At 52.7% G+C, this 10,633-nt stretch overlaps 1 protein-coding gene across 1 annotated transcript in view; it reads right to left on the bottom strand.

Moving 5' to 3' along the window:
• Adgra2 (adhesion G protein-coupled receptor A2) overlaps positions 1-10,633 on the bottom strand; it is a gene marked incomplete at its 3' end in the record, with an annotated part of 53,936 nt that overhangs the window by 18,780 nt on the left and 24,523 nt on the right. Inside the window, exons 3-13 of the mRNA XM_013024244.1 lie at positions 7,630-7,701; positions 7,265-7,336; positions 7,008-7,079; positions 6,609-6,772; positions 5,936-6,149; positions 4,340-4,504; positions 3,119-3,317; positions 2,561-2,710; positions 2,272-2,433; positions 1,133-1,357; positions 732-948 (exon numbers count right to left, since the gene is read on the bottom strand). Coding sequence (XP_012879698.1) covers positions 732-948; positions 1,133-1,357; positions 2,272-2,433; positions 2,561-2,710; positions 3,119-3,317; positions 4,340-4,504; positions 5,936-6,149; positions 6,609-6,772; positions 7,008-7,079; positions 7,265-7,336; positions 7,630-7,701 — 1,712 coding nt within the window. The remainder of the gene's footprint in view (positions 1-731; positions 949-1,132; positions 1,358-2,271; positions 2,434-2,560; positions 2,711-3,118; positions 3,318-4,339; positions 4,505-5,935; positions 6,150-6,608; positions 6,773-7,007; positions 7,080-7,264; positions 7,337-7,629; positions 7,702-10,633) is intronic.

Raw genomic sequence — 10,633 nt, 5'->3', positions numbered from 1 at the left:
GGCTCAAGTGGTAGAATGCTAGCCTTGAGCAAAATAAGCTCAGGGACAGTGCCCAAGCCCTGAGTTCAAGCCCCAAGACTGGCAAAAAAAAAAAAAAAAAAAGTACAAAGGTGGAATCACAGGAAGAAAAAAGAGCATGGACCAGCTGAGGCTGGAGCTACAGACAATCCACGTAGTTCCTGGGTGCCAGAACTCAGTTCACATTATTTCCCACTCTGATCTCCACCGTCCCCAGTGTTTCTGGTTCAAGCAGCAACCTCTAAGGAACAGCCATCACTGTGATGTTTTCATCCTTATAACAACAGCAAAGGTAGTGCTGAGCTTTCGGTAGGCACTCATGCAGTGTTGCTTGTCTGCCTGGGACCTGTGTGGCCAGTGGGTTGAGGTCTATACGTACAACTCTTTTGAAATGTAAGACACCTGGGATATAAAATCCATGTTGGGGATGGGAATGTAGCTCAGTGGTAAGTTCTTCAGCACCATCCCTAGTGCCCTTCCCCTCCCCCCATTTGCCTTGGTCTAGCTTACAAAGTCCAGTGTCCTCCTGAACCTTGCCTCCACCAATCCCTTCCTGCACAGGCCGTGTCTGCCTCCTCCATCCTTAGGAAATGAGGGACCCACCATCCTCTGCCAAGTTTACCAGGGGAATCGGTGCTGTAGGGAGTGTGGGTACAGGAAGGGCAGGGTGAAGGGCACAGGGAAGATAGACATTCAGGAGTTCAGTCCCTTACTGGTTCCTGCAAAGATCACAGGTGTGGCCACTCCGCGCCTCTTGCCAGGCCCAGTGGCTCCGGGGCGAGAGGTGTTGCCATGGCTTCGGAAGAGGCGGCCATTTCGGAAGACAAGCAGTTGCAGGGTGCAGTCTGGGGGAACTGGGGGAGCCAGGGCAGCCGGAAGGGATGAGAATAGGCTGGGGGGCAGCTGGATGGAACCCAGGGCCACACTGTTCTGGGGGGGTGAGGGACACAGGAACTCCTCAGTGACACTCAGAACCCATGAAATCACATTTCCTGTCCCTTTCTGGCTTCACTTTGTCCCACCTGCCCTCCTCCCACTCTCCAGACCCCACCTTCTCTCATACCTACCCCCCACCACCACACACCCATCCCCACACCCCTTCCCCTGTGCCCACCTTGATGTGGAAAGATGACAGAGAAATGTTGGGTCTCCCCGTGGTGCAGCGGAAGCGCAGCTGCTGGTCAGCTGGGGGCTCAGGCTCAGGTGGGGCATTCTGGCCAGGGCTGCCCAGCTGTACGCCTGACATGCCTGCCTCCTTCCTCTGGAAGGCTGTGCAGGTCAGGCCCACATAGCTGTGTGGCTTGATGAGGTAGGCCTCTAGGGCCACATTTCTCGAGTTCTGGGGACAGGGAAATTATTACTCCACTGTTTGAGACTTTCTCCAGAAAGCAGCTCAGGCTGCAGCCCCACCCCAGTCCTACCATCTTTTCAAAGTATGGCCAGTCTTGTGTGTACTGTGGAGTCTCCGCACCACACATGGCCATACGCATTCTCCTTCCTCTGAAGGGCCAAGTGCTTTTGTGTGTACCACATCTTCTTACCTTGCTCACACTCTCACTCCGTCTACTAATTCTATTGTCCCAACTCAACTGAAGTGCCTAGACAATATCTTGAATGTAGTTCTACTAGAGTTTTTTTGTATGTATACCAGTCGTGGGGATTGAACCCAGGGCTTGGGTGCTGTCCCTGAGCTTTTGTACTCAAGGCTAGCACTCTACCACTTGAGCCACAGCTTTGTTTATTTTAATTTTTGGTGATTCGCTGGAGACAAAAGTCTTATAGACTTCCCTGCCTGGGCTGGCCTTGAACCACTATCCTCGGATCTCAGCCTCCTGAGTAGCTAGGATTACAAATAGGAGCCACTGGTACCTGGCTCTATCAAACCAACCAAATTAGAAAGATCACCCTCCCCTCATGGCACGTCATCATTCCTTTTCTATGAGTGCTGTCAGCTGGAGATCAAGCCCTCCTCCTGTTCCCTTTACTCCTTCTCAGCTTCCTCTGATTTATGTCCAGCAGGCCGGCCACCCCGCTCAGCTCCCTCCAACTCAAGCCCTCCAGCTCATGTATGACTTCTTCGTCACCGGCCCCTCTCCTTTGTAAGCCCTGTTTGCTGTTTTTGACAGCTGGTGCCTGGCAGGTACACTAGAGAGTGAGAGAGGGAAGTGTTCTTTCTATAGATCATGCAGGCTTGGCCCTAGTCAACTTCAGGTCCTTCCCAGTGCTCCCCTGTCCCATCCTGATCCACATTACCACAGAGATGTGCTGAGCATGGGGGCTGAGAGCAGCACTCCCAATGCGCTCCAGGGCACCCACAATGCCACTGCAGGCCTTGTCTTCACGCTGGGCCAGCCAGAGCAGGTGCTCGTCCACCAGCATCAGGTTGCTGGCCATGTCCACCATCACCTCTACCAGCTGTGGGGAGGGCAAGAGAGGCACAGGGAAGGAAGGAGTGGAGTTTAGGATCTAGGGGCTGGGCTGTGGGAGAGGCCCAAGGCAGTGGGAGGTGACTCTCAGGGACCCAAGACTCGTTGACTCTTACCTCTTTGATTTGGTCTACGTAACCCAAAAATTTCTGAATCATCTGAGCCACATAGACCACATCCATCATGTCTGAAAAGCTGGCAGCCTCAGCTGTGTATACTCTCAGTTGGTGGGCCAGGGTTAGTGCATTGGAGGCATTGATGGGCATCTGGGGGTGTTGGGAGGGAAAAGGATCACTCCATCTTCTTCCTTCTGCCCCAGAACTACCCTAAGGAGCCCTTGTCCTTGGTACTGGTGCTCAGAGCTATAGAAGCCTGTACCACCTACTATAGAGAGGACCCTGCTCATCACAGTCCAAGGCTGCCCACTTGCAGCATCTCTGGGGTAAGGACAATGACAGTACATCCCAATGCAGAAGGATAATGAGGGGGATGGGATGGAGGACCCGAAGTAGCTCTGTGGGCATGAATTCCCTGCAAGAGGACACAGCTGTGGAGAGGAATGGAGTACACCCTCAGAGCAACCTTGGGCTGGGCTCCCTGCCCCCATGGGGCCTCAGTCTTCAACCCCAAACCAGAGCTGGAGGGGTGCCCCACCCTTCCTCTCCTAGCCTCACCAGCACAAAGGTGTAGAGCACTCGGGTGATGTCATTGGTGTACAAACAATGGGAGTAGTCCCCCGGCTCCCAACGGCCAGCTCGGTCACACCGGCGAGAGGCTCGGGTACCTGGGGCACCCCCACTCAGGGGCACTGAGGTGAAGGGATACTGTAGGCAGGACTGGTAGGCTGTAATACCAGCTAGAGTTCGAGGCCACCTGTGGACAGAGGGGGAAGGTAATGTGACCCAGGCTCCTCAGGACCATTAGCTCCCGCCCTTTGAATTGTGATGCCAAACCCTTGGGTGTGTGGGTACAGATGACCCTCAAGTTCTACTCTATAAAGTTTTCTCTGACAGTGCTATTCCAAGTGATATAGGGGTGCACTCAGAGTTCTGAGTTCAAGTCTAATCCTGCCACTTAATAGCTACAGCCTTAGGCAAGCCACTATGCTTTCTGGTGTTTAGTATCCTTAACTATAGAATGGGAAAAACAATACTGACCCTGACATACATAAGGGGTCACAGTGATACTAATATTAAAATATGACAGTACCAGTGGCTCACACCTGTAATCCTAGCTACTCAGGAGGCTGAGATCTGAGGGTTATTCTTCAAAGCCAGTCCAGGCAGAAAAGTCTTCTCTCCAATTATCTACCAAGTAAAAAAAGCTGGAAGTGGTACTGTGGCTCAAGTGGTAGAGCCTAACCTTGAGCAAGAAAAGCTCAGGGAGCTGGGTTTACTGGCTCCTGTAATCCTACCTACTCATGAGGCTGATATCTGAGGACTGTTAGTTTAAGCCAGCTCAGGCAGGAAAGTCCATGAGATTCTTATCTCCAATTAACCACCAGAAAACTGGAAATGGAGTTGTGGCTCAAAGTGGTAGAGTGCTAGTCTTGAGCACAAAAGTTCAGTGCCCAGGCCCTGAGTCCAAGCTCTAGGACTGGCACAAAAATCAAAATCAAAATCATGTTTGGAGGAGACCTTACAAACTACTAGTGTGAGGAAGCAATTTAAAGCTTTGTGGTCTATGCAGCACATCTCACATGATGAGTGTACCCCTGAATGTAAGTTCTCTTGAAACGCAAGGATAAGACTTTGGACTGAAGGAAAGAGTGGACAGGGAGCTTCTGGTCATCTTTGCTCTCAGGTACAAAAGTAGGGATGAAGGGCAGGGACTGCATGGGGTGGGACCATAGTCAGATCTCTGGTGCAGCCCTCTGCAGAGCAGAACAACAGAACCTGAAGTCCCCGCGGTTGTTGGCCACACGCTCAGCTGGGCAGTAGGAGGCGGAGGTCTCCAGCACCACAATCTCCACCTTCTTGCTGGTGTTGCCCTGGGCCGTGGATACCAAGCATTCCCATTCTCCTGAGGCCCAGACGCTGATGTGAGACAAGGTCAGCTCGCTGCAGACAGGGGTGGGGGCTGGCTCATTAGGATGCTCCAGGACCAGCTCCACACTACCACAGTGGTCCTGGCCATCCCCTGTCCCCCTGAAAACATAGGCTCCTGCCCTGGAGTAATACCATCAGGACCTTTTTCTCTATTGGAAGGAAGGATACAGGTGCACTTCTTTAGTTTGACTGGCCTTATGGTATTGTTTTCTGAGTTTTAATTTCTCTGTCTTTATAATGGAGACAATCACTTCTCTTATAGAGCTACTGTAGAGATCAACCTAGACAATACAGGTGAAGGCCTCTTAGACATGATAAGCATGAGAAAAAGCTGGGTGTCAGTGGCTCATGCCTGTAATCCTAGCTACTCAAGAGGCTGAGATCTTAGGTCAGTGATTTGAAGCAGCCTGGACAAGAAAGGGTGAGAGACTCTTATCTTCAAATAAACACCAAAAAGCCAGAAGTGGAGCTGTGGCTCCAGTGGTAAAGCACCAGCCTTGAGTAAAAAAGTTAAAGGAGAGTGCCTAGGCTCTGAGTTTAAGCCCCAGTATGGGCACAAAAACAACAGACACACACACACAAGAAAAACCCCAGAAATGACACTGTGGCTCAAATGGTAAAGCACTTGCCTTGAGCTAAAGAGCTGAGGGACAGTGCCTAGGCCCAGAGCTCAAGTCCCATGACCAACAACAACCAAAAAAAGCAAAAACAAAACAAAACACAGTCAGCCTGTTGCAGAATCTACTCTTAACTACCTGTGATGGAGATAATGGCCTTTTGCTGGGCACCTGTGGCTCATGCCTGTAATCCTAGTTACTCAGGTAATACTCAGGAGGCTGAGATATCAGGATCATGGTTCACAGCCAGCGGGGCAGTAAAGTTCATGAGACTCTTATCTCCAATAAACCACCAGAAAACTGGAAGTGGCACCGTGGCTCAAGTGGTAAAAGAAAGCCTCACTAGAGAAATGTCAAATGTCATTTGTTTTTTTCTTTTCTTTTCTTTCTTTCTTTCTTTCTTTTGTTTGTCAGTTGTGGGGCTTGAACTCTGGGCCTGGGCGCTGTCCTTCAGCTCTTCACTCAAAGTTAGTGCTCTACCACTTGAGCCACAGTGCCACTTCTGGCTTTTTCTGCTTATGTGGTGCTGAGGAATCGAACCCAGGGCCTCATGCATATAAGGCAAGCACTCCACCACTGAACCACCTTCCCACCCCTGTCACTTGTTTTTCTATCAGATGTTTAATTTCCAATCTCTGTTCAGGCTATTTATGGTTGTCTTAGCTTTCTAGAAATTCACATGTAGCTACACATAAATGCACACACACACACACACACACACACACACACACATATCACACATACACACACATTCCCAGGAGAAAGTCTGGGCCTGGCTGTTTGATGTATGAAATGGAAACCACAGCTAAGGAGCAGCAGGGCCTACCTGGTGATGAAGGTGCAGTCATGGATAAGGCTCTGGGCTAGGACGATGCCTGCCTGCTCATCCCCCTGCACTGGAGCCCGATTGTGGTACCAGCGAATGCGTGTGTCATTGCCCAGGTAGCTGGCAGAGCACTGGAAGGGCAGCCGGTCACCTTGGAACACCACTTGTCGCAGGGATGGAATGAGATGGTGTGTGTGCAGCTCCAGCGCCCCCTCTGTGGAGGAAATGGCTCTGTGAGGCTTGACTACACAAGGAGAGAGAATCCAGCAGGGAAAGGCAGCCCTCTGTCTGCAGCCTGCTCAGGCTGGCAAGGAGAAGGTTCACTAGAAAGCCTCCAAGATTAGAGAGGAGGAGAGGGGCAGGCATGTGGCTGTATCCTGGGATGTGGGACCAGATAAAAACAGAAATAAATAAGCAAGTAGTTTTGAAGGAGGCTTTGCAGAGCTAAGAACATCACTCACTAGTAGAGATTTGCCTAATTGCTGACGAAGGGCTGCCCCCCCCCCCCACAGTGGAACAGAGGGAAAGATCCAGAGGACACACCCATCACACCAACCACACAAACACTCGGGGCCTTGAGCCACTGGGTGTGGATGAAGGGCAGGGCTCTGTGCCTGGGCCTGGAGTCAGGCAGGTGGTCCTTGGTGGATATACAGACCCAGGGTTTGCTCACCACAGCACAGCTGGGACTCCTGAAGGCTACCCAGGGCCTGGGCATGCAGGGAGCTGGGGTAGGCACAGAGCGTGTGCTCTGACAGCTGCAGGGAGTGATTCCGAGCCCAGGGAAGCAGCCAGCGCAGGTGACAGTCACAGGTCAGGAACTCAGTGCCAAAGTCCCTGTGGGGCCAGCAGAGGGGTCATGGAGTAGAGCAGAGGTAGTGGGAGTTTCTGGGGGTGGGGATGGGACTGAGCCTGGCAGGGCTGCAGGGGGCAGCCTTGGCACGTGTGTTCCCCACCCCACCTCAGATACTGAGAATCTGGCAGTGTCTGGTTGCCTGCACATGTGGCTATGATCTTAGCTGTCTGTCTCCTCGAGAGCCAAGGGCTGCTCCTGGCTAGGAAAGATACTCACACCACTTTAAGGGCTGGTAGTTCATCAAAGACCCCAGGTTGCAGACTGGAGAAGATGTTTCCAGATATATTTCTGCAGGGGGCAGGGAACAGTGGGTCAGGATTTTAGGGTCTCTCTGGGGCAGAGGGGAGGGGTGGGAAGAAAGAATAACAAGTCCTGTAAGGGTCTGCATTGCTTCTCCCTCCTGGACCTTTGGTCCAGTCCGTGCTTCCCCCTCCCACCTCTCACCCTTCCTCCCACATTACCCTGTCACTCACAGTCTCAGAAGCCTGGGGAGGCCTTGGAAGGTCTCGGAGGTGAGACAGCCAATCCGGTTGTTGGAGAGATCTCTAGAGAGACACACTCAGGAAGTTGGTTACATGGTAACACAAGGATTCACTTGTGAGGAGCACACGTGGGTGGCTGGGGCTCATGAGGGGTGGGGGCTTGGAACAAGGGCCAAAGTAGGCCCAGGAATGCCCACACATTTGGCCCCACAAATGTCCCGAGTGAAGGTTGGTAGGCTGAGAAGGAACAAGGGGGTAGGCAGGATGGGTGGATGCCCATGGGATCTGGGTCTTTCTCCGGGGGGGAGCGGGGTTGGGGGGGAAGGCTAGGTTTGGTGGGGGGCCATGCCACTCACAAGCGCTTCAGTTCCCCCAGGCCCAAGAAGGCTCCAGGCTGCACCGTACTGATGACATTGTTCCTCAGGTCCCTGTGGGAGACAGTGGGGAGGCTCTCACCCCTCTCACCATCTGGGGGCCACTGGATGCTCCTTGGGCGACCATTGTCACCACAGGTATTGGCTTTCTTTGGGACTTTGTTTCCTTCTAAACCTCTGTTCTCAAAGGCTGGATGCTATTGGCCCTGTAATCTTTGCTACTCAGGAGGTTGAAACCTGAAGGTCAAAGTTCAAAGCCAGTCAGGGTAGGAAATTCTGTGAGACTCCAATTAACCAGCAAAAAAAAAAAAAGCAGGAAGTGAAGGTGTACTAGAGTGTCAGCCTTGAGCAAAAACACTAAGGGACAGCACCTAGGTTGAGTTCAAGCCCCAGTATCAAAACACATGTGCGCGCACACGCATGTGCACACACACACACACACACACACAGATAAATAAAGTAATAAACCTCTGCTTCTCCTTAGATAGATCTCTTCAGCCTGCCTGGTTACCACCAAGGGTCAGAATAATGTTAGGGATGGTGTAAGAGCTTGAGAGGTGGGATGAGAAGGAAGGAGGAAGGAGGAACTCTGGAAATGGAGTGGACAGAGCTCTGGGCTGGGAGCTGGGAGCCGTGGGCCTTTACCTCCCATGTGGGTCTACCTCAGGCCTCTCCGTGGACCCTGGAAGGAAACAGGTTAACTGGCTTGTAGCTAGGCAACTGGAATCTGCCCAATCTAAGCTCCAGGCAGGGTTGAGATCATCAGTCCAGCCTCCTCACTCTTCAGAGGGCTATTGCATAGTCAAGCTCCTTAGTCCTACCTTTTCCAGTCGGGCTCTTCGAAGCCCAGAGCTAAAAGAAGGGAACAAGGAAGGTGCCTGTAGACTGAGCAGGTCACAGGACAGAAATGGCCCTGGGTGCCAACCTCCATCTGCATGGAGGGCTGAATTGCAAGCAAATACTCACAGCAGCCTCTGCCTTAATCTGGTCTCTCAAACTCTCTGCTCTAGACAGTTTCTGACTACTGGCACCTATTAACTGAGAAGGCCCACCCTACCACTTGACACACAGTCCTCTGGGCTCTTACTCGGACCACTGAGAGCCCATCCAGCTTCTGTACAGCCTCCATGCTGGGCATAGCCAGGAAGAGAGGTGCTTAGAGAGTACCATCACTCAAGGGCCACCCTGGCTTTCCCAGGCCCCATAGGGCACTTCCCAGGGGCTCACCGCTCAATGGGCATCTTTTCTGCCCCACTTAAGTGCCCTGGAGAAAAGGCAGAAGGCGAGGGTGGGAGACTGCTGGAATACCCCCATCAGGGAGGGGCTGCTGAGGCAGGAAGTCAGGACAGTGACAGAGACACCTGGGGTCAACCAGCTTTCCAAGGCCCTGCCACCCCTGGCTCATACAGAGGCAGGGAGTCCTTGGCTCTGCTGGCCACAGCCACAGGAACAGCTCTTCTGGGTGTGGGCGTGAGGGAGTTAACAGAGTCAGCTCCCTGCTGGGCAAGAGGAAATGGGTGTTGGGCAGGGATGAGGGAGGTGCTGTCCCAACAGGGGGCTTGTTTGTCTATTCCCAGTTGGGGATTCACAAAGCTGGAGGGAGGGAGGGAGGGAAGGAGAGAGGGGGAGAGAAGAGGAAAAAAGAGGAGGAGGGAGAGATTGAGAGAGATGGGGGGGAGAGCAGGGTTCCTCTGCCTCAGTACTATTTCCGTGAAGGGCTCAAATGGCCCCCAGAGTCTCCAAAAAGGAGGGAAAGCCACCAGCAGGGCCAGATTCCTAGAATCCAGAGTGCCAGGAAGGCATCCTCAGCCCTGGCCACCAGTGGCGAATGTACTAGGGAAGAGCCTAGAACGCATTGCCTGTGGTGTAGAGGGGACAAGGGATAAATGCTCCCTGCCGAGGCCACTCTCCCTAGAGACCCCCTTTGACTGCCAGGCTCCACCCCCTCCTTGCTTGCCCCTGTGCCCCTTGGCCCTTGTTGGGGTCTGGCCATTCTCAGAGCCCTGCCTCCCACCCCCATACAGGACAGGCAGAGGGAAACACATTCCTCATTGTGTCACTTCCCTTCATGGGCTGCCAAGGGGCTGAGGCCACAGCCCCCCACCCTTCCCTCTCTGTGTTTATTCTCATTTCCTCCCTGGCCCCCTCCTGAGCCCCCACCAGCCTGTCCCACGGATGCTTTGCAGATGGGAGAAAGAAGGCCCCTCAACCCTAGTTCCTCTCCCTGCCCTGTTTCCTGCAGCCCGGGCCACCACGTGGGGCCTCTCTGACAGGACAACTTGGTGTTCTTTCCCGGCTGCCTCTAGACAGCCTGCAGAACTCCCCTTGAGTTCTCTACAGAGTGGGCCAGTTGGGGGCTGCTCCCAGGCTGAGCTCTGACAAGCCTTTTGAGTCATAGGCTCAGGGCTCGGCCTCCTAGATTCTCTGAGTCAGGAAAGTAGCTCTGGGGCTGTATTCCCCTAGGGGCAGGAAGAGATGCCACCACAGGACTGGGGTATTTTTAAGACTAGCAAGGAGCCTATCAATTGATTGAATCCTTCTTCTTCCTTCTTCCTCCTCCTCCTCCTCCTCCTCTTCCTTTTCTCCTTCTCATTCTTTTGTGGTGCCAGTACTGGGTCTGGACACTGTCCCTTAGCTTTTTCCATCAAGGCTGGTGCTCTACCAATTGAGCCACAACTTTACTTCCAGCTTTTTGGTGGTTAATTAGAGATGTGTCTCACAGACTTTCCTAACCAGATTGGCTTCAATCTGAAATAGTAGCTAGGATTACAGGCCTGAGCCACCAGCAGCACCTGGCACAACCTTTTGGAAAATCTAGTTAAAGCTATGGCCAAAGCAATGCACTACTCCCATGGCTGTGCGTTCAATTTCTGAGGATCATAGGTCCTCGATTAAGAATCCCAGCCCTAGCCAGGTGCTAGTGGTTCATGCTTGCAATCCTAGCTACTCAGGAAGTTAAGATCTTAGGTTTGTGGTACAAAGCCAG

This window comes from Dipodomys ordii, unplaced genomic scaffold, assembly GCF_000151885.1.
Source record: "Dipodomys ordii isolate 6190 unplaced genomic scaffold, Dord_2.0 Scaffold4, whole genome shotgun sequence".
NCBI classification, from domain to species: Eukaryota; Metazoa; Chordata; class Mammalia; order Rodentia; family Heteromyidae; genus Dipodomys; species Dipodomys ordii.
This window is presented reverse-complemented; position numbering and strand designations above follow the sequence as displayed.